Below are 24,770 nucleotides of genomic sequence, written 5' to 3'. Positions count from 1 at the left end.
AACGACGTCAACGACGATCCAAGTTTGCTTGAAAGGGTCATAACTGGTGATGAAACATGGGTGTACGGTTATGATGTCGAAACCAAAGCACAATCGTCGACCTGGAAGCATTTAACGTCTCCAAGAGCGAAAAAAGCACGTCAAGCTCGATCAAATGTGAAGGTTGTGATGATGCGTCATCACACGAAAATATTCACTCCCGGCACTATGCGGCAGAATAGCCACGACCGCATACACTCGCCCACTTACGTCCGGATCTCGCGAACTATGACCCCCAGAAGTCTCCCTGACCAATTCGCACGACCCTTACGCTCGCGTATAACCCCTCGCGCACTCACGACCCGATCCGACACTCCCCCGGGGAGCTGGAAGCCCTTAAAGTTTCCAGCCGCGATCAGCTGATCGCAAGCCCCCGTTAACTAAGGCAGACCTAGTTAGACTAAGGTAGGGGCGACCGAGCGCGTGATAGCGAGCGAGACCGCCGATACTAGACCGATCAGACGCGAGTGAGGGGAATCGGTTAGACCAGCGAGCAATGGATAGAAAAAGATAGACAAGCGACGCTAGTTGACCGGCCAATCGTTATCGGCTTAGGGGTGGTTAGGCTAATGAGACGAAACCGACGCTATCTCCGCGACCAGTAGGCAAATTGGGCGCGAAGAACCGACCAATGAATAAATTACGCGGGCTAGGAAGATCGGTATAGACGGCGCTGAGACCCGGCTTAGCAACAAGCCGACCAATCAACAAACAGTTAAGGAGAGGTAAGCTAGGAGAAGCGGCGCGTCGCCGAAAAACGGCGCGCCAGTACCCGTTGAGCCTTGCTGACGAGCGGTACCCGAGAAAGAAGCAGAGAGAAGCAGGATAGAAGCAGAGAGGAGCAGAATAGAAGCAGATAGAAGCAGAGAGAAGCAGGATATAGAAGCAGATAAAAGCAGAAAGAAGCAGGATATAGAAGCATATAGAAGCAGATGGAAGCAGAAAGAAGCAGAAAATAGAAGCAGAAATGCAGTGAAAGTAGTGAAAGTAGTGAGAAGTAGTGAGAGGTAGTGAAAAATAGTGAAAAGTAGTAGCAAGAGCAGTGATAGAAACAGTGATAGCAGCAGCGATAAAGATAGTGATAAGGAGATAGTGATAGAGGAGCGGAGTAACAGGGCAGCGGCGACAGCACCCGCAACAGTAGCAACAACGGCAACGCCAACGACAATTTTAGCGACCGCTACAGCGGCCTTGGCGGCAGTGGCCGCAACCGCAATCGTCCTCAAGTCCTATCGGAGTAAGTACGCTTTCCTCCCTTAATTCTTATACGACCGACAAACGCGAGATTGCCGCGTAATTGTTGACCGCCGCGTTTCGGGAGTGCCGCACGACCTTCGCGCGTTCGATGATGCGACATTCGTGCCTACTTATTGCCGACCTTTGAAAATCTCTTTGTCGAGCCGTGGTATTGCCTATTGTCCGGAAGACAAGTTGCCGTGTGATTGCCAAACGTACGCGGCACGGGAGTGTCGTACGACCTTCGCGCGCCTTACGCTTCACGAAAGACGAAATCGCCGCGTGATTGCCGAATGTCCGCGCGCGGGTATGTCGTATGACCTTCGCGCGCCCGTCGTCGTTGCTATGCGTGTTTTCGCCATCGACCTTCCGAGCATCGTCTTGTGCGTCGTTATACCGTTGCCATCCGAGAAACGAGTCTCCTAAGTGTGCACGTCTACGAATTCCTTTTCCGAGCCGATCGAAAACATTACGCGAGTCGTGCTAGACATTCGCTTGACCGGCAAAGTCTCGGACACATTGTCGTCTTTGTTTCGTTCGCGATCATCGCTACAAAGTACCAACAACACCGCGAGCAGTGACTAACCTTCGCGCGACCGACCGAATTCTTACGCGTATTTACCTCGAATGAGCTGGAACTTTCGCCGCGAGTAAACAACTTAAAATTGCGTAATCGTATCCGAAACCCGAAATTATTCACCCGAGCTATTGTCTGCCTAGATCGACTTCGCGTCGTAGTACGCCACTCGCGTCCCCCAGTAACCTAGACCAGGCTGACCATCGCGAGGGATAGATCACTGGGGTTGACCTGGGAAGTTTTGGCCTAATAAATCTGAGTTACCTTTAAATTTGATTTGTTATTGACTACACCCACTTGATCGCCTCATCCCCCGTAGCTTTCGCGACCGGTTTGAGATCGGTAGGCGCGTGCGCGAACGACCTGATTGTCATCTAGCCGATAGCCGCCGTCGCGGGAACCACGCTACCAGTCCAGGGAAGGAGCTATCCCCTAGTCTACTAGTTCGTCAGTCGGGGCGCCCCTGTGACGCCCCCTCGATGTACCCGCTTCTGAATTAAGAGCCGCCATGCCCCGAATTACACCTAGCTAGCCGAACGAGCCGCAGCCGTGGGTGGCCTTGTAAACCACCCGTTGCCCCCTTTCCCCTTTCGCTCGATGTGTCTCCCCGCTTCAGACTCGAACGAATTCTTAGCCTAGGACTTCGCGCTCCCACTTCATCCTTCACAGGTGATAGCCAGCCGCGCGCACAAGACCGACGGCGACGAGGAAGGAGGCAGCGGGGAAACCACCCGACCATCACAGCGATCAGCAAGACCACGCCGAACCAGCTAACGCTGCAGCGCTACCTGCTCTCCTAACGCGAGAGCACGGTAGCTGGCGCCCAACAAATTAAATAAAGCTGCACGCGTTATTCGGCTCCCTGTGCCGCTGGCGACAGTGCGAGACCGGAAAAATTGGTGTCATTTATTTTTCCCCTCCCTCTCCCTCGTCGCAAGGTTTTGCTTACAGTTTTCTTTGATTGCAGGGGCGTGGTGCATCACGAGTTCTTATCACAAGGTCGTACGGTTAATAAGGAGTATTACCTTGAAGTTATGCGACGTTTGCGTGAAGCAATCCGAAGAAAACGCCCCGATTTATGGAAAAACAATTCATGGCTTTTGCATCACGATAACGTACCTGCTCACTCGTCGTTGCTTGTTCGTAATTTTTTGTCCAAAAACAATACCGTAGTCGTGCCCCAACCTCCAAATTCACCAGATATGGCTCCGTGTGACTTTTTCCTGTTCCCAAAGTTGAAGAGACCCATGAAAGGACGGCGTTTTTCCTCGATTGAAGCAATAAAGGCCGAATCGCTGAGAGTGCTCAAGGACATACCAAAAAGTGAATATCAAGAGTGCTTCGAAGATTGGAAAAAACGCTGGCATAAGTGTATTATATCTGGGGGAGATTACTTTGAAGGGGACCACATTGATGTAAACGAATATATAAATATTTTTTTGGAAAAACGATAATTCCGGGTACTTTTTGAACACATCTCATAGTTGTAATAGAGTCGGTCGGCGTTGATCAACAATGCTCTTTCAATAAATTCAGTAATTATTTTAAAAGGGGAAAGATAAGGGAGGCAGTGTGTCGCTCCCAGCAGGGGCAAATAGGAAATGTGGATACAGTAGACGAGTATAGTTTATTAAACTCACTTTGTATTACATGCGCACTTTCCTAAATGCCGAAGGAACATACAAGCACACTTAACTTATTGACAATTGAGAATTATTCTAAGACAAGAAAACCGGCATTAAATATTTATGAAAAATTTAATATTTATAATTTAGTAACTTAATTAGTTCCCTATTTTTTGTATTTTTAACAATTGCAAGCAAAATTATAAGACAATTATAGTACGTAATTGTCAAGTTATTCGAAAAAACTACAAAAAAATTGTTATAATCTTATGTATTAATTATCATGGACTATGAATATTCTATGAATTAAAATGGTTGCCTTAAAAAATAAAGTCTAAAAAATTTTCTAGATTGCTTGGATATCACCTATTTTATTCACTATCATAAGACAAATAAACATAGTACTTACAATTTTGTAAAATGTTATATTATTATATATAGATATTGATGAATGTCAAATATATGGAAGCTGCTCCCACTATTGCAAAAATACCAATGGTACTTTCAAATGTAGTTGTGCCACAGGATATTTGAAGGATCCTCAAGATACTACACGTTGCAAAGCTGCTGAAGGCCATGCGAGTCTCATATTTACTAGGCGCCATGATATAAGGAAGTATGCACTGGATCGAAAAGAAATAACAGAACTTGTCAATGGCACTAGATTAGCGATGGCTTTTGATTTTGTTTTCAGAACGGGTATGTTATTTTGGAACGATGCAGGTGACCAAAAGATTTACAAGTATGTTTCTTGTTCTAGGGTGAAAAATTATAGTGGATTCTAATACTTCCTATGTATTTACTAAAATTTTATCATTTTGTTTTTGAATTTTATGATTGTAGCTTAACATCACATTATTCCAATATGTATATGAATCATACTATGAAAATTAGGTACAAAAGTTTCCATCCAAGTGCGTTAAAATTCTAACTTTTTCTTTCAAAATATACCTTTTTTCTTGCAAAATATAATATTGTTAGTTAAAAATAACTATTATGTCATTTTATAAGCAGCATATAAGGATGCATACATACGCGCTGTAATAATCAAATAAAATTAAAAAAGAGAGAGATAAAATCGAACTCGACCAAGAACACCTAACGATAGCCAAATTTTCGCGAATAATCACTAACCCGAAAATTGAAGACCTTGACGGATGTATGAAAAGAGAACTATAATAACTTTTGTCTCTCTTGCATGATTTGAGCCCATAATTCATGATATCGCCCATATTTTCGAATCTACGAAAGTCTATTATTGTATCTAATAAACTTGCTCATCCGAAACGTATAACTGATATCAAAATCTTCTTGAAATAACCGAAGCTCACAAATGAAATCAATAGACTAGACGTAGAACCAGACCAAGATCACTCTTTGACAAAGTTTCGAATGGCTTATGTAAGTAGGCTCAACTTCACTCTCTCAAGCGCGGAGTCTCGGTTAAAACTCTTAATTACAATAAGAGTCAAAAGCCTTACCTACATATAATGCAATAACTTATGAATTAATATCTCATTTATATAACTACAGTAGGTAAACTAGAGAGGCCTTAGCTCAGGGGGGTATCAGCTCAGTGAGCTGATGTCCTCCCTGAGCTGATGCCCGTGCATTTTGAATTTGGCACTGTCAACTCACCTCCCCGTCGGTTACTGAACTAATGCCTGTGCGTTCTGTGTTCTAAGCATTTATTTCATTGTATGTGAATTAAATTTTTAGATGTATTAAAGTAAATTTTATTGAAAAAATATGAACGGACACGTCGGAGGATCGAACTCGCGTTCTATGGATCCGCAGGCCGGTGCTTTACCGCTAGAACCAGTGCCACTAGTACCACGGACAATTCTTATTGTGTATATTGGCTACACGATTGGTATGGGACTCCAATCGTTAATATATATATATATAAATAATAATGCTATTTATATATATTTCTTATAATTAGTATTAATTAAATTTTTTTATATTATACACAAATTATAATAAATATTATATATATTTCTTATAATTAGTATATATTAAATTTTTTTATATTATACACAAATTATAATAAATATTATGTAAATTTATTAAAATTAGGTTATTTGGTTATTGTTTAATTAGTATATGATGAATTTTTTTTTGCAGTTCAACGCGCGTGTGTGTGTGTGTGTGAGTGTGTGTGTTACCTATAAAAAATGGTTTAATAAAGAGAAAATTCAAGTAAATATGAAGACTAAGAAAAAATATATAACACGAAATCTTGCTTACTATCTTTTATTTGAAGCCTTCGTGGTTTTAAGCTACTATAAACAGCACAAGAATCATCGAATCATTTATCAACCAGTATTCCAGTAAAATGGATCGCTATCCTAAAGTAAAGTACTCTCATCTTTCACAAGAAGACCCAGACAAAAAGAAGAACAAACAAACATCGACATGGAAACAAACTCTTTCTAAATTTCCGAGCAATACAATATAATTTTCTTAGATAAAAAGGCTACCGACAGTTCAATAACGAAAAGAAGAACTAATAATCATATGTACACATGTCATCATTGTACACCATCTCAACTACAATAAATAAATATTTTTTTTCATCTAAATTCTATGTTGTATAAATTTTTTTATTGATAAATATACAAAATTTGTTATAAAAAGTTGAACTGCTGCTGCTGCTGTCGTCGACAGAGTCAGAGAAAAATTTCGCTTTTTTGGATGATTTAATAAAAAATAAAAGAATATTTTTTTGTATCAATCAAAACATTTTTTTACTGATTAAAATATATCTTATTTTACATGTTTTAAAAAATACATGTTATTTTACATATTATCTTTTTAGGAACTTTTGGGAAAGCTTTTGCTTTCCGATGACGATTGATGAGTGGAGTTCACCGTGTTGACGTTTTCAATTCCTGTCGACGACTGATGGTGGATTTGCATTTTTCAGTGCTCATATAGCACTTACCACTCTTTGAATCGTAAATCATTCCTATCAAACGCTTTTGAGATGTAATCTAATGGTTATAACTTCACCAATAAAATTAATTAAATTTTCGTCTTGATCGACGATGCATAATTGTGCATAATCTACAGCCGTTTTTGTAACTGGAAAATAAATCATGTCAGAGGAATTTCAATAATTTTATATCCAAGCGGTACCGCTGGAAAAAATTCGTGAATATTGTGAACAGTATTTCCGTTCAAGTAAGCGCCAGCGGTTGTTACATGGAGTCTCACAACGTTCTCCTTAAAAATACTGATGGGAAGATCGGAGTTGTGAGAATTGTTTGCCTCTAATATACGTTGTGAAAAAACCCAACAATCGTACAATAGAATTCTGTAGATGAAAATATACAGGTTCAGAACACTTAATTGTACAATGCAAGGTGTTGTTGTTTCGTTTCAAATTTAATGTTATATTATTATCAATTCAGAGACGCTACAAAGCTCTTCGAAGAAATTTATCAATGTCGCTGATCTCGTAGGTCCCGACAGGTATGTTGATAACTTTATTTGTGACGTAAAATTTATTGTTATGTATGTCAATGTTAGGTGTCGTGTTGAACATTAGGAACTCGACAAAGCTATGGCGCCAGCTAGAGTACCAGTTGCACTCAAGCCTGCAAAAAGTGATATGGAAGGGCAAATTCACCTATCTTCGATGATATTGGCAGAATTCGTGAAACCTTGATGTTTGCTTTTCCACCAGCTTTTTAACGGTTGTACGAGCTTTCTTTAAAGCAGAACCAATAACTTTGCTAGCATATTTATCCTTGGACCACTTGAATGTTTCCGCTTTGATCACACTACTCAAATTAACTGACTTTTTAGTTTTTTTCGTCCTTTCAGCTTGGTCTTTTTCCTCTTCTTGAAACACATACCAAACTTTGATTTTAATTTCATGGCGTTAGATACAGCGTAAGAAGCTGCTTTTTCACCAAAACTAGAATCCTTAGCGAAGACCAGTGATGAGAATCGGATAATCCAATCAAAAATGTTATTTTTGAAAGTCGTGATGAATCTAGGTCTGTTTCATAAGCATGATCGATACTTCGTCACTGCTGTTCCGATTTCATGTCCCACAAATGATTTTAATTTATAAATAAGATTAGCTCACTACTTCAAAATATAATAGTTTTCAAACCTCGAAGATGGAGCAACAATAAATTCAGATAAGTTTGTGAAATAAAATATTATATATATATATATGATTTATCAATTCTAATAGTGAAATTCAAATACTTATAACGGGGTTGTTACTTGCCTGCGTTATTTCGCGAGAGAACGAAGAATATTATGTGTAGCTCGATGCGGGCATACAATAACCGCACGAGGCTATGCCCGGATGCCTAGTTATGCCTTAAGGCCCGCGGGAGCGTCCTGGATCAAGCAGCTAATCTTCGTATTAATTTATCGACGGGGGAACGTGGAAGACAGTAGAGTTAGGTGTAAATAAGAGGAAGGTACATATAAGATAAAACGGCGTTTATATAACATAAGGGTTTACAAGGACTGCAGTGCAGCGATAAAGAGAGAGAGAATAACAAGCTAGCTAGAGAGAGAGACAGAGGATACGAGAAGGTACTTACATAGGACGACTGGACCACGGATGAGCCCTACTTGACGCTCAAATACAGCGAACCTAGCGATAACCTAGCACTTGCTTAATCCCACGCACTCTTTCACACAGTACTCTCGATGCACAAATTACAATCGGTTGTCTCTCCTTTGAGCTGCCACAAGGCCAAGTTGAGAGTCGAAAAGGGTTGTCAATCTACAATGCGAAAGCCGGCCGGCGAGAACACGTGCGCTTTCGGACACGATCAACAAGCTAGTGCCGCGGAAGAGCTCCCCACTCTCTCCTTCTCTGCCGAACATATATCGGTTCTTATCGCGCAACAGTCTCTCCTCTCGCACATGAGCATACCTTCAGTTTAAGCCTACGCGAGTCTATCCTCCCTCTTGCTAGTTCGCGTTGCATTGTATGTATTCTCTCTCTCTCTTACCTTGTATTCTATTGCACGCTGCTGCTGCTACTTCTAGACATTGTACATAAGTTAATATTATTCCAAGTAAAGAATATAGATATATATAACTATATAGGTACATAAATAAATATGGTCGTCTGAGAAAGAGAGACATAACGAGTGATTTATCACACGTTATATACTTCGTGGAAATATAAATTTTATTATTTCAGATAACACACAATATAAACTTTTTAATAATAATTCAAGGTGAATGTGAAGGTGACTAATGCAATTTTCTATGCTATATTATGGAGAAAATTGAAGTAAAAGTATGTACATCATGTTTCTAGTTGCATATGAATTTGATATTAATAAGGTTAATTTATATAATTGCTTTATATATATATCGATACAGCCTACTTATTTTCTGAATAAACATCAAGCTACGGTCGAAACTCTTGCCTAGTATCTCTGGAAAAATCATGTGTTGGCAAGTAGAGATGGCTCAACAGGTAGAGAGAATGTCAATAGTAGATATTATTTTATTCAAACTTTTGTTTATTTGAAACAGAAATCCAAGACAAAGCAATAAATGAATAGTAGATTATAAATAGAGTCAAATAATAAAGTGGAGCCATTAAAAAAGATAGAAAGAAATTGAAAGAAAAATAAAATAAAAGAAAGATGATTAATATTTGCTTTGTTTCAAATGTCCTATATTTTAAAATTAGTTTTCTTCTAGATATAGCCAGTAGTAAAGACGAAGCAAACAAAGGAGATAAAAAGAAGCAGAAGAAAGGTACATCAGTTGTTTTGGCAGCGGGTGCTACAAATGGAAGTGATACATATTGTGTCTGCATTCAAGTTACATATGACGAAGTGATAAAGGTTGTGATAATCCTAATGTAAGTATAATTCATTTCTTCCAAATATTTTTCTTTTACGGAAATTGGTTATTATAATGAAAAATTATTTTCCAGTGTAATATTGAAAGGTTCATTTTGCCTGGTTCGAGTCATCCTAAAAAATACTTTTTAGGTGACGTGACTCAGTGATTACAAACATTCATGAACAACAAGAAAGTATTCCTGTAAATGATTAGATGAATTAAGAAAGGAGACGATAAAGCTATGAAAAATTTATCAAGATGAATTATCTTGGAAGTGGCTATAAATTTCCTTTTCTGGAATGATCTCTATTGAGAAAAAACATCAATCGTTTTCATTTTTATTATTGAAAGATATCTTTTGTTGTCTGTTGCATCCATATTATAAGCTAATTTTAAGGTGTTTGTCGACTATTTTAAACCTAATCATTGAATGAGAGTTACATATGATAACTGTCATAGGTTTAATATGAAGTACAATAAGTTGCAAGAAAATCTAGTCAACATAAAAAATTGCGAAGGAACAGCAATAATAGACGTTTTTTTCATAAACATTCATTAAATATGTATTTTTGTTTTAACAATGTTTTTAGATTACATTTCATAATATGCATACATTTTATATAATGTTTAGAAAAAATTGAATCGTAAAAGATCGATTTAAAAATCGAAGAACCATAGTTCAATGTTGTAAATAATTTTATATGATTGCTGATTTTCGCGTTCAGTTTTACAAAATTTCTGAGCGTTGGTAAGCAAAGTGCCATGTGTAAGATTCGTTTTTTTCATTGAATTCAATGTAGAAACCCGAAGATTTTTCAAAAGCTCAAGTACAAGTAATATTTTTATGTTAAATATATCTATTAAAAAGTGTTTTTGTTCTTTTGACTACACACAACTAAATTCTGCTGCATATGAATAATTCGATAAAATTTTTTCTTAACATTAGGAATTCTATTGATCGCATCTTAAATATCGATATCTTAATGTTTTGAAGAAAGAGATGTTTCAAAATAATTTTTACAATGTACAAAATACTTTTAATAATTTTCAACTCTTTTACGAAAAGACGATTCGATTTATCATATTTACATATTCATTGATGTAACTTCATACTATGTATAAATCTATAAATACTATTTTTCTTAGTTTTAAAATATTTATTTTATATAAATCAGAATGTTATTTTGTATTTTGTACGAGATATTATTGTAGCAATCAAAGGTAATTTAGTTTCAACCTTTGAGGAAAGGTACCCAACCCGAACTCACCGATTTTGATGATTTTGATACATATTGTAGGACATAAAAAAAATTTTTTTTTTATGGGCTAATTTTCACTTTTAAGGGGTAAAAACCTCCCCTAAAGTTAAAAGATTTTTTCTGATATCTCGGCTTAAAATTGATAATTTTCAGTGAAACAAATTGGAGTTTATTTCTTGCAAAAGAAGCAAGTATTTCATGGTGATTTGAAGAGTAAGGGTAGCATCCCCTACATTTTAGGGGTTGAAAACATATATTTTTTGGCATAATTTTATAATAAAAAAGTTTAAACCGACTAAAAAAAATTAGAAAAAATGTTTAAACATCCATAATAACAAACTTTAGTTGACGTCTTTCGTTGTTTTAATAAATATTACACCTAAGGGGGGTAAACCACCCCTAACACAAAATAACTATAAATATGTAATTCAATACATAATATTTCGTAGAAAGTTTGTATATAGAGGTTTTCGAGGACGCTGATTACAAATCTGATATCAGATTTTGAAAATTTAAAATGGAGGAACCAATGTGGTGTACGAAAGTGTCGAAAAAAATTTTAACTTTCATAAAAACTTGTTTATAAATGTATGATCTTTGTAGCCTGTACATATGAACTAAAGAGCCTTAAACCCTGAACCCCTAAACAACAAATAGGCTAAATGGTTGTGCTTTTTAACCAAACCACCTCAAAATTCCTAAATTTATAAACAAGAAAATTCTGTGTGTGAAACAGTTGCATAATTTCCGTAGAAATTGTTATCAGAATGTTATTGAAATTCCTTTATTGTAAATTGTTAAGCTTCTTGTGCGCATGTGCGCACACGTATACTACGCCACCTTCGCTGAGTTCAACTCCCGCGGAAACTAGCGCGGCATTCCAACCGTGATCATCTGTGGTGTTAGAGCTCCTGACATTTTTAGAGCATCATTAGAGTATTATCATTGTAAGAGAGATTCAAATAAAATAACTTAGTACTTTCCATTTTTAACTAAAAACTAGTGTGTGAATTAATTTACTTCGATCCAAAATTCCAACAGGTTATCGGCCCTGCAACGCTTCCGCTGCGCAACAAATAAAACTTATAGAGGTATGTCAATTGAATTATTAAAGTGTTGCAAAATAAAGAAAATCATTCGCTTAAGCTACATGAGCTCGCGACAAAGAACAACGAAACATTCTTCTTTGTATAGTAGCTGGAAGCTCTACAAACAAAATAAAGTAGAGAAACAATAGTGAAATACTAACACAGAATTAACACTGCAATGAAAAAGAGAATATAAGTTGCCGGAATCGCGATAGAGATAGAGATAGTAACAGTGAGTCAGCGTTACAGAACAAATAAAAATAATTAGAGAATAAACAGAAAAGTGCGGTTTTTCTGTCGCGTTCGTTTTTAAGAAATAAAGTGATAGAGAAAGTGAATAAAATTATACGTCAATTAATTAAGATTAGAAAAATGAAAATTAGATGCATTCCGTGAGTGACATAACATATTTCGCGAATTATAGGTGAATCAAATGTCGATGTCATGTGTGACAGTTAGTGTATGTGTGTTGTTCACACTTTTCCGCTTTGAGGGTGGCGCAGCGTAATCAAACATTACCACCGCTCTTTCTGGGCGCCAATAGGTTGGCATAGCCCTCTGTCTTTCACTCCTTCGCTTTCAAACACATTGGAGATCCGGAAGTCAAGTTTGCTACGACATCCCTGACGCAAACAGCGAGTCGGAACCTTTTTGATCTAAGGCGGCGACCTCCTCGAAAGGAGTACCGATCTTTTCACGGTTCAACGCTCAAGGAGAGCGGAACTAAAGGCTTGACCCTCGGTTTGGGCGCGACGGGACTCTAGTTGCCCCAACGTCTACTACGTCGGAAGCACGCAGCATACAAATTTTACAAGATTTGCTTGAACTGGTACGACTACCCAGCAGAGGCTAACCCAAATTGGGATGTCAGAAGAGAAACACAGCTAGGACAGCCAGAGGAAATTCCTAAGACCATCAACCAGCTAAGCCTCCCCTCCTGGGCTCGCGTTCGAAGAACATCCCACCCTGCGTACCTGTATTAAGGGGTTGCTCCCGCGACTCACAGGTCCATCGCTTTGACGTACCATGGCGCGTCTCCCCATTGCGTTTCGGTCATCCCCGCTCACGCTGGTGGGTATCCGTTATTCGAAAAGAAAGTTGTATCCTGATTTTCGCTTGAGTCTTGGTTTTCGCTTTCTATGGAAGGCTTTTATGACTCGCTGATATTGATGTCTGCTCTTTCGATTAATATTTTCTGACTTGGGTCAAGGGCGGGGTCTCACCTAGCCGACAAGGCGACTCCCCAGGCAGTTTTCAATATTCGTGCCAGTCATGCCACTCATTTGAATCAATTTCCGAGATCCAAGCTTAAATCAGGCGTTTTAGCGTTCGAAATTAGCGTTCAAATTCTGTTTTCCCACATAAAGGTGTTGGGCCTTACTCCAGGAGCTCGAGGCAAAGAACTTTGGGTGGCTGCTATGACCGCGGCCGCGACTCTTTAATCACAATAGTGGCACCTACCGATTGCCAGTCGATAGGGGGTAATTTATTATCTACCCGAATTAAATTCGGATTGCCGGGATTGGTCCTCTGCATCGGGATTGGTCCTCTGCAATAAGTTCTCGGAGCGGTCTCCCGTCCTCTAAGAGGGCGCGCGGTACCACAATCCCGATAGATTTACCCTCAAGTGACTCCCGGATTTTGGCTTTTCTGGGCTCGAGTTGAGTTCTTGAGGTGTGGTAGACTCCGCGTTGAATATTTGGGCGTTTTACGTGCTGTCATGGTCCGTGTTGTTTATTTTTGTTTGGCCGATTGGCCTTTTGCCCTAGGGGCAAGCATTGTGTGTTTTGCCTACTGTTTTTTTACAGAGACAGCGTTTTCAGCCCAACCACGTGAAGGTACACACATCCGCACTTGTGATTACAAGTCTTCATTCAAATACACATTGCATTCACTTCGGGTCGACTAGCATTGGTTGCTAGTAGTATAGCAATGTATGTTCCAGCACACCGGAAGTCACACCTGCGGGGGGGTATTGTTAATAATTGTTAATGTTAACAAATTGTTAAGGTTAACAATTATTATTAACAATATTCGTGGGGGGGTCCCTGGTTTAACCCTTTGATTCCCTGGCCTAACGCTTCAGTGTATATTATTATTAATGTTAATAATTGTTTATAATTTTTTGAGGAAGGTTTCTAGGGCTCCTAGTCACTAGGGCTTCTAGTCCCTAGGGACCCTATACCTAGCGCTTTCAGTCTAATTAAATTAAAAAATTTTTTTTTTTTTTAAAGTTATAAATATATATTATTGACAATTTACTTGCTTTATTGAAAATGAAACGAGTAGAAAATAGCGACGATTTTTGAAAAAAATGAAGAGACAGACGGGAGATTCGAACCGGAGTCCTCTGGGTTGGCAGGCTAGCGTTCTACCACTAAAGCCAATGCCACATGTACCTTAGAGGATGCATATTGTGTATATTAGCTACACACGCATACATTTTGTATAGGGCCTGAGCGTGCGGAGGAGGAGGGAAGCGCATGCTGTCTATAGTTTTGGCCTGATGGGGATGCGCTACTATAGTAGTAAACGTATGCTCTCTCTCCTTCGCTCTGACTCAGCGTGGACCACAGTGCCCGAAGGAGGAGGGGAGCGCATGCTGTCTATAGTTCTGGCCTGATGGAAATGCGCTACTAGTAGTAGTAAACGTGCGCTCTCTCTCTTTCGCTCTCTCTCTTTCTCTACGCTCTAGCTAAGTGTGCCTATAGTCAATACGTGCTCTCTCCACGAAGGGAACTGTTTTTTGTGAGAATGCTAGAGACTACGAATGCAGTCGCTCGACTGACACCTCCTTGAGATGTTCCTCCTAAACATCTCTGCTAGGGGAGAACCTTATTCCCATCCGTTCACCCTTTCTTACAATCGTTATGATTATTTTACTATTTAAATAAGCACACATTTATTATTTTTAATTATACATTGAATAGAGTACACTTTATCTATAATCTTTATGTTCAGTGTCTGACATAGCTATTTTTAAATATTCAGTTGAATTTTTATATGAATTATAGTCATCTGTATATCTTTCGACTGTGTCGATCCCTTTTGATTTTGCTTGTTTTTGTCTTTCCATCATCCAATCGTGTATCTTTTGTGTATTTACTGCAGCACATACTATATTTTCGCGATTTTGACTATGATATATGCGTGATGGTTTACATTTAAGACTTAAATCTTCCAATCGCGGACATCTCATTTCAGTTTCGATATCTAAAATATTTCTGTAATTAAAAAAAACTAATTAAATTCGAATTTAGAATTTTGTACTATTGTATATTATTCGAACCTACTTTTCAGGAATAATTTTTTTGAGCCATTGCTTCTTTTGTAATCCTTTCACATAAATATTTCTACAATTATGTAAATAACTACGTATAGTACAATTTAAAAAATTATATGGTAAAATACCATTCTCCATAATATACCTATAAAATTGATTATATTAAATATTTTAAATAAAATCATTATTAATTAACAATAATAAAAATAAATACCATGATGATGTAATTCCAACCACTTATTAACACTTTGATATTCAATAGACAGTTTGAGCCAATGATATGGAGGTTTAAAAAGTAGTACTTAGGTGAAGTATTAGAACATACTGGTAAATAGGCAAACTCCTTACAAATAAAAGTATTATTAGGACTCTGAAAGCCTTGAATATCTAAAATATAGTCCATCTTGGAGTATAAATCCCATTATTCTCTATGATATGTGAGCTGAATCGTATCTCAAAGCAATAATGACTATATTTTTATTCTGAAGATCTATATATAAACCCTTCAATACTATATTAATAAGTTAAATGGTGCTACAGTCGGTTCACCCCCACTCTTTCGTTTGAGCTAACCCTTCCATATACTGCCTACAGCGTCCACACTTTGTAGACAGCGCCCTCAGTTTGCTGGCAGCGCCCTCAGTTTGCTGGCAGCGCCCTCAGTTTGCTGACAGCGCCCTCACTTAACCTTTAAAAGCCGCTTTGGCCTAGCAAAAGAGCGCAGTCTCTCGAGACAGCCTGCGAGCTAAGCTTGCCTTACCTTACGCCATTTGCAAGTAGTTCCTCAGTAGTTAGTTGAATCCTTATTGATTTGTTAAACAAATCAATATTCATTACCAACTGAGAACAAGTTCATTTTAGAGCTGTTCACTACCTTTTCCATCCTTTCATCATAATAATCCTTTATACAACTATAGACAAGTGACTCTACAAGACAATAAAAACTAGATAACTAACAACCTGACTTCTATCGCCTATTTTGAAGAAACAATTAAAAATTTATGGAAAGCTTATAATCGTTCGAACGATTTAGATATAGACTATTGTATTAGATGGAAAAATCTAACAGTTAATGCTATAATTTCAATTAATGAATTTATGAAACGATCTGATTTAAGTAGAGCAATTCGACAAAGGTGTCAAACTTGTGCTTGTCATTTGAATTCTATTGAAGTCAATTTAAGTAAAACTATAAAAGTTGGTGGAAGTATACAACCATTAACAGCTATTCAGGATGAAATTCTAGGAGATGGAGTTGTTTCGAGACCAATTCATTCAACCTTTGAAAATCGAATTAGTACAGTCTGCATAGTTAATCAACATCATTTAGATATAAAAACATTTCTAGTTGCCGCAAATCAACTATTACAAATTAAAATACCTCAATTTCTTGCTATCCATAATAACTTAAAAATAAATACAGAAATGGCATCACAATTTATCATAAAGAAAAATCAAGAAGAAGATATTCAAATCAAGTATTTCAATACAGAAAATGTTTGCATTTATAAGACTACTGATCTTGATAGATGGTTTCAAAATAACGTTAAAGATATTATACATAAACAAATCGAAGAATTTCAAGAAAGAGACTCAGGCTGGTCGTTAAAAACTATTGTTGGTCTCACTATTAATATAAATAAGTATAACCCATTTAAACCATGCTCGTATACGAGGTGTGATCAAAAAGTAAGGTGAATTTTGAAATTTAGCGGGCTACGTCCGTTCGATCTTCGACTTTTTTATTTGGTTATGTCGGTACACTCGTCTAGAACATACGTTCCAAATTTCAGCTTTGTAGTATGTTTGGTTTGTTTGTGAGAAGCATCAAGGTTAGAAGTGTTTTGTGTGCTCCACGATTTGCTGCTGTCTAAAAACATGGATCAAAGAGTTTGCATTAAATTTTGTGTGAAAAATGGAATCAAATGTTCCAAAATACTTGAAATGTTGAAAGTGGCATACGGTGAGTCTACTTTAAGACAAAAAAATGTTTACAAGTGGTATAAACTCTTCCAAGAAGGCCGAGAAGACACCGACGACGAACCTCGTTCTGGACGCCCCAGCACATCAACAACTGATGAGAATGTTGAAGAAGTAAAGAAAATAGTGTTGGGAAATCGTCGAGTTACCATTAGAGAAATTGCTGATGATATTGGCATCTCATTTGGTTCGTGCCAATCAATTTTGACGAGTGTTTTAGACATGAGACGTGTGTCAGCGAAGTTTGTTCCGAAATTGCTCAATTTCGACCAAAAGAAACGTCGCATGAGCATCGCCCAAGAGCTAGTGCATGACGTCAACGATGATCCAGATTTACTCAACAAGGTTATAACAGGTGACGAAACATTGGTATACGGTTATGACGTCGAAACTAAGACTCAATCGTCCCAGTGGAGGCATTCTGGATCACCAAGACCAAAAAAAGCACGCCAAGTTCGTACAAATGTAAAGGTTTTCCTTACAGTTTTCTTTGACTGCAGGGGCGTGGTGCATCATGAGTTCTTGCCACAGGGTAGAACAGTAAATAAGGAATATTACCTGTAAGTTATGCGCAATTTGCGCGAAGCAATCCACCAGAAACGTCCGAATTTGTGGAAAAATAAAAATTGGCTTTTGCACCAAGATAACGCCCCTGCTCACACATCGTTGCTTGTGCGCGAATTTTTGGCTAAAATCAACACAGTAACGATGCTACAGGCACCCTATTCCCCAGATCTGGCCCCCTGTGACTTCTTCTTGTTCCCAAAACTGAAGAGGCCTACGAAAGGACGGCGTTTTGCCACGGTTGAGGAGATAAAGACGGCATCGCAGGATGAACTAAACAAGATCACAAAAAATGATTTTTTGAAATGCTTTGAGGATTGGAAAAAGCGTTGGCACAAGTGCATTATATCCGAGGGGGATTACTTTGAAGGAGATAAAATAAAAATTGATGAATAAATAAATATTTTTTGAGAAAAATAAAAATTCACCTTACTTTTTGATCACACCTCGTATACCATTACCGTCAAGCATAGATAATAAAAGAGCCTGTGTTAATGTTAAAAATGAAGACAATGAATGTTTTAAATGGGCTATACTTTCATGCCTTCATCTAGTTGAAAGAAATCCAAACAGAGTAATTAAGTACAAGCCCTATGAGAATGAACTGAATTTTGATGGTATAAGCTTCCCTGTAAAAATAAAAAGTATACCTAAATTTCAAAAGTTGAATAATATAAGTGTAAATTTATATATACTAAAAAAATATGGATCGAAATATGAAGTCTCACCGTGCTATATCACGAAATTAAAACAAACTAAACATGTGAACTTACTCTTAATACAAAACGAATATATTAATGAAAATGATACTAATAGACCACGAATATCAATAGATGATGAAAAATTCAAATTAGAAACTCACTACGTATGGATTAAAACTTTATATGCTCTCCTTCGTAGACAAGTTACTCAACATACTGAAAAAATTTATATTTGCGAACGTTGTCTTCATTATTTTACTAACGAGGAGAATTTGAAATCTCAGGAAGTTGACTGTTCCAAAATAAATAAGTGTCGGATTAATTTACCTGACGATGCTACTTTAGAATTTAAAACTTTTAAGCATAAAAAGGAAGTTCCATTTATTATATACGCTGGTTTTAAATGTCTGTTAAAACCTATAGAAGATTCGAATAGAAATCTCAATGTTAAAAGACATAGTTTCCAAGAACATGAAGCCTATAGCATTGTATTATATGTAAAATGCCGTTATGATGATAGTAAGTCGATATATAAGTCATATAGAAAAAAATTAAATGAAGACGCATCACCAGCATTATCGTTTATAAAGCAATTGAAGTCCCTAGTGATTGAGTTAGAAAAGATATATAATAATGCAATAAAAATGGATTTATCATTTATTAATGAACAGACATTTAAAACGGCAAGAAGATGTCATATTTGCAACCAATATTTTCAAGATAATCAAAAACGAGTTCGTGATCATTGTCATTTAACAGGAAAATTTAGAGGTGCAGCTCACAATCATTGCAATTTGAATTATAAAAATGCTGCTTTCATACCAGTCGTATTTCATAACTTTACAGGCTATGACTCACATTTTATTATAACAGAAATGCTACTAACTCAGAATTTGAAGGAAAGATCTCTGTTCTCGCTGAAAACAAGGAGCGATACATATCCTTCACAAAAGAAGTTGCAACAAGTCGAATTAGCTTTCGTTTTATTGATTCCTTCCGATTTATGCCTACATCTCTAGATAAATTAGCATATTATTTACCTTAGCTAGATATTGTACAGAGAGAATTTCAGAGAGATAATTACATTTTAGAACAGATTAATTTACTCAAAAGAAAAGGAGTTTTCCCATATGAATACATACAAAATTTAAATAGACTAACTAAGACAGAGTTACCATCTATTGAAAAATTTCATAGTTAATTGACAGATAGTGATATTCCTACTGAAGAATATAAGCATGCTCAAAACATATGGAATATTTTCGGTAGTATTTGAAAGAAAATAGGTTTACGAGTGTATTCTGATCTCTATCTGAAAACTGATGTACTTTTACTAGCTGATATTTTTGAGAATTTTTGATCAACCTGTAAGAATGCATATGATCTCGTTCCTGCTCATTATTACACTACCCCTGGATTAACATTGGACGCGATGTTAAAATACGAGGTGTGTTCAAAAAGTAACGAGAATTTTTAAATTTCTCGGGTTTGGAGAGTCCGCTTGTATAAAATTTTTTTTTATTATGTTGGTACACGTGCCCCTGAAGTACGATAAAATTTTCAGCAATATTCATTGCTTACTTTTTAAGTGGCAGCCGCTAACGTTAGACGTGTTTTTCGAGCTCGGCGATTTTCGTTTGTGAAAAAAAATGGATCAAAGAATTTGTATTAAATTTTGCGTAAAAAATGAAATAAAGTGTAGTAAAGTTTGTCAAATGTTAACAAAGGCATATAGTGAGTCTGCTATGAGTAAAGCAAGGATTTATGAGTGGTATAAACGTTTCCAAGATGGCCACGAAAACGTTGAAGATGACGAACGACCCGGACGCCCAAGCACATCAACAACCGATGAAAACGTGAAAAAAGTGAAAGAAATGGTTATGAACGATCGCCGAATCACAATCAAAGAAGTCGCTGATGATGTTGGCATATCAGTTGGCTCATGCCATCAAATTTTTTCGAATGTTTTGGGTATGAAACGTATGGCAGCAAAATTCGTTCCAAAATTGTTGAATTTCGAACAAAAACAGCGGCGAATGGAAGTTGCTCAGGAGTCGCTAAATGAAGTCAATAACGATGCAGAACTACTAAAACGTGTTATAACAGGTGACAAAACATGGGTTTATGGATATGATGTCGAAACTAAGGCTCAATCGTCCCAGTGGAGGCATTCTGGATCGCCAAGACCGAAAAAGGCTCGACAAGTACGGTCGAATGTGAAGGTTATGCTCACTGTGTTCTTGGATTTTAATGGCATAGTGCATTATGAATTCTTGCCACAAGGTCAAACAATCAATAAGCAGTACTACCTACAAGTTCAACGTCGTTTGCGTGAAGCAATCCGAAAAAAACGCCCGGATTTGTGGCAAAACAATTCATGGCTTTTGCACCACGATAATGCGCCTGCTCACACTTCATTGCTTGTTCGTGAATTTTTGGCCAAAAACGAAACTGTAACGATGCCTCAGCCTCCATATTCGCCAGATATGGCTCCATGTGACTTTTTTCTATTTCCAAAAATAAAGAGAACATTAAAAGGCCGTCGTTTTACAAGCATAGATGACATTAAAAGCGAATCGCTGAAAGAGCTAAAAGCTATTACAAAGATCGAGTTTCAAAAGTGTTTCGAGGATTGGAAAAAGCGTTGGCATAAGTGTATTGTATCCGAAGGTGACTACTTTGAAGGCGACAACATTAATGTAGATGAATAAATAAATATTTTTTTCATAAAACGAAAATTCTCGTTATTTTTTGAACACACCTCGTATATAAATATGAAACTTGAACTATTAACAGATATAGATATGGTTTTATTCATTCAAAAGGTATTCGTGGAGGTATTAGTCAATGCTGCAATAGATTTTCAAAAGTAAACAATAAATATATGGGTGAAAAATTCAATAAGGATGAGCCAAACAAATTTTTAATGTATTATGATGTAAACAACCTTTATGGTTGGGCTATGACTCAATCACTACCATTTGAGGGCTTCAAATGGGTTTCAAATGTGGATATGTCAAATTTTTTCAATATCTCTGATGATAGCGACGTAGGCTATATTTTAGAAGTAGATCTAGAGTATCCGCAAGAGCTGCATGATGATCATAAAGACCTACCTCTTTGTCCTGAACATACTAAACCACCCGGATCAAAACAGAAAAAACTTTTGACATCGCTTTATGATAAAGAACGATACGTTATTCATTATGGAGCGTTAAAATAAGCTCTCAAATATGGACTAAAACTCAAAAAGATATACAGAGCGCTAGAATTCAAACAAAAACAATGGCTGAAACCATATGTTACTTTAAATACTAAAAAAAGAAAGCAAGCTAAAAATGAGTTTGAAAAATTATTTTACAAGCTTATGATTAATGCAGTATATGGAAAAACGATGGAAGACGAAAGAAATCGAAAAGATGTCAAACTGATCAATCAATGGGGTGGTAGATATGGCGCTGAAGCTCGAATTGCCATAGTAGTTCCATCTTTCATGAAAATTTAGCTGCTATTCAATTATCCTGGACAACTATCAGTATTAAAAAACCTATATACATCGGTCTATGTATATTAGATCTTTCAAAAACATTAGTCTATGACTTTCATTATGGTTACATGAAGCAACGAATTGGTGAAAAATGTAAATTACTTTATACTGATACTGACAGCCTCATTTATGAAATTCAAGATGTCAATATGTATGAGATCATGAAAGTAGACATTGATAAATTTGACATATCGGTCTATCCTGCTGATAATCAATTTGGAATGCCTCTAGCTAACAAAAAAGTTCTTGGTGTTATGAAGGATGAGTGCAATGCTGCTATTATGAGGGAGTACATTGGGTTACGAAGTAAACTATACAGTATTGAAATAATAAATAAGGATCTCTTGAAAAAGGCAAAAGGAGTGAAAAAACATAAAGTAGCAAATACAATAACTCACTCAGATTATCGAAAGTGTTTAAACGAAATGGAAATTATTAAACCTACTCAATATAATATTCGAACTAAATTATATCAAGTAATAACAGAGAGAGAGAGAGAAAGGAAAAGACAGCACTAAGCCCTCATGATTATAAACGTTGTATTTTTTATAATAATCCGGACACACTTCCATGGGGGCATTATAAAACTCTCGAAATTGCTGAAATGAAAGAAAGAGTTGAACAGCTACGAAGAAAGAGGTATAGAGAAGAAGACGAAGTGATAGAACAAAATAGCAATATGAAAAGATTCAGAATTGAAGAAAATAATTATAGAGGGCAGCACTAGCGGAAGAATTCTACTCCTTCGACAGTTACTAGATGGCGCTGATGACTAGTAATGGAGAAGAAGAAACAATGGATACCTGAGTCTACAGAGTGGGAGAATGGTTTTATATGAAAAATCATGAGAGAGGGGAGACTGAAAGAGAGGGAAGCGGCGACGGCGGCTTGAGCTTTAAGAGTGGGGTTGCCACTTATAAAACTGAAAGCTCACTCTTGTTCGAAACAGTTGCTCAGCTCTCACTCAAGCAAGTCTTACCTCAACCTCTAACACATCTTCCATTAACTATTGAAACAAGTAAGATATTTGAATAATTTTAGTTTATTAATACCTTAGTAATATATAAATAAATAATTAATTCTTTGATTTTTTATTTTACAGAATGGATTTCTCAGCAATAAATAAAATTTCCTAGACGACTTTCCTTCCTCGGAAGGCGATGTCCCAACTAACATCGAATACATTATATCAAGTTACTAAAGTTAGATCATTAACAACGAAATATGGATTTAGCGTTGTTATTACAATTGATGACGAATTGGATGTGTTCTTGCCTAAAGAGTTAATATAGTACTCGCAAAAGATGAAGAAATGTTGAAAAACCTACATCAGACTAGCGAGAAGGATGAGTTATTTATTTACCATATTGTCGGTTCAAACTTCGAATTTAAACATAATTGTATTTTCAACGAATAGTAATTAAATGTATTATAATACTAATGTAAATAGCTGCACTATGAATAATAAAAAAAATATATCTAATTGAATAGTCTTTTATCCTTTATTTAACTATCCTCTTATTTCCTTTTGTGGAGAGGTAAAAAAAAAGTTCTTAATGTAGCCCTTTCCAATGAATTTTATCTCAATGTAAAGGTGACTCATGAGCGTTGATTCGAAAGGAAGTACCTCACAGGTGAGAGCGAAGGTTGGGGCTCTCACTATTCCTATAATTAACCTTAAGTTCCGATAGAGGGCAGTCATTCGAGTTCTAATATATTTATAAGAAAGATGCATATTTTGTTTTACCATCATTCAGTGAGAAGAAATAATATTGATTACCACGTTTCCTTAAAACTTTTTCAATGAGATATACATCAGGATACATAGCTTTCTGTAGTTCTTGCTCGTAAAAACCTCCAACAATTGGATTGCCTTTATAATCTCTTAAATTATAAGTGATAGGCTTTGTCTTCGCAACTTGTTGAATAGTAAAAATCTCAGTAGACCAGTTAGGAGTATATCTTTTTTCGAAAACGTGTTTAGACTTGCTCACACGTACTTTATCACCTACTTGGAATTTACGGCTCTTAACGAAAAGTCGTCGGTCGTAAGAGTCAACACCTGCATTTCATTCTCTTTAGTTACGTCTTTAGGCTTCACATCTATCGTATGATGTTTTCGATTATTGGAAGATTTCAATAAATCAGCTAGAATCTTGATCCATTTGTAATTTCCTTGAATACTGAATTTTTTCCACATGACATTTTTTAGCGTGCGATTGAAACGTTCACAAATAGTTGCCTTAAGATTGCTATAGGTTGAATATAGATTTATTTTATACTTTGTCATTAGTCTTTGAAAATTTGTATTGTAGAACTCTTTGCTTCTATCCACTTGGAGATTTTTAGAAATGCGTCCCTTTTTTCCATTGCGTTAGTGACATCTGTAGCAGTTTTTTGTTTTACTGGAACTCCCTAAGCATATTTAGAGAACGTATCTATAATAGTTAATAGATAGCGAAAACCTTTATTCTCTCTAGAATAGCTTTGCATCTCAACAAGATCAGCTTGCCACGTCTCATCTATTCCACGTATATCGACTTTTCGACGAGGATAGTTTCGACGTGCTGGTTTATGTAACTCATCCACCACTCTTTGATGTTTCATTTTTTCAATCTATTTGTTATAATTCAATGAATGAAAAGTCAGACGGCGTAATCCTTATTTCTTTCTCCTTATTATTATTATTATTATTTGTTTGTAAATATTGAATCGCTTCTCCATACGATCGTAATTGTGTTCTTATTATATTTAAAGATTTTTTAAGATTATTTATTGTAGTCGTAAGCGTATCGACGTTAGCTTCACTAGTTTGTTGCAGATTATTTATTGTAGTGGTAAGCGTAGCGATGTTAGCTTCACTAGTTTTTCGCAACGTTCGTAAGTTTACAACATCGTTACTCTCCTGAGGATCGGCTATATAACAAATTATTTTGTCATTCGCGTAGTATTGTCCGTCTTCAGTGATATTATACCCTATACCGGGAGGATCTCGATTACCCTCCTTTTTTTTATTCAATATACGTCCAA

The 24,770-nt window shown here is 36.6% G+C and overlaps 1 protein-coding gene across 1 annotated transcript in view; it reads left to right on the top strand.

Annotated features, from left to right (window-relative positions):
• The first annotated feature begins 3,986 nt into the window (after window positions 1–3,986).
• Window positions 3,987–24,770, top strand: part of LOC131668549 (low-density lipoprotein receptor-related protein 8-like) — a 438,404-nt gene continuing 417,620 nt past the window's right edge. The window contains exon 1 of the mRNA XM_058942835.1: window positions 3,987–4,219. Within this exon, the coding sequence (XP_058798818.1) occupies window positions 4,149–4,219 (71 nt within the window). The 5' untranslated portion in view covers window positions 3,987–4,148. The remainder of the gene's footprint in view (window positions 4,220–24,770) is intronic.

Source organism: Phymastichus coffea, unplaced genomic scaffold (genome assembly GCF_024137745.1).
Source record: "Phymastichus coffea isolate CEN01 unplaced genomic scaffold, Cenicafe_Pcof_1.1 PCOF00079, whole genome shotgun sequence".
Taxonomy (NCBI): domain Eukaryota; kingdom Metazoa; phylum Arthropoda; class Insecta; order Hymenoptera; family Eulophidae; genus Phymastichus; species Phymastichus coffea.
The sequence above is the reverse complement of the archived record's forward strand: the minus strand, read 5'-3'. Positions and strand labels throughout refer to the sequence as shown.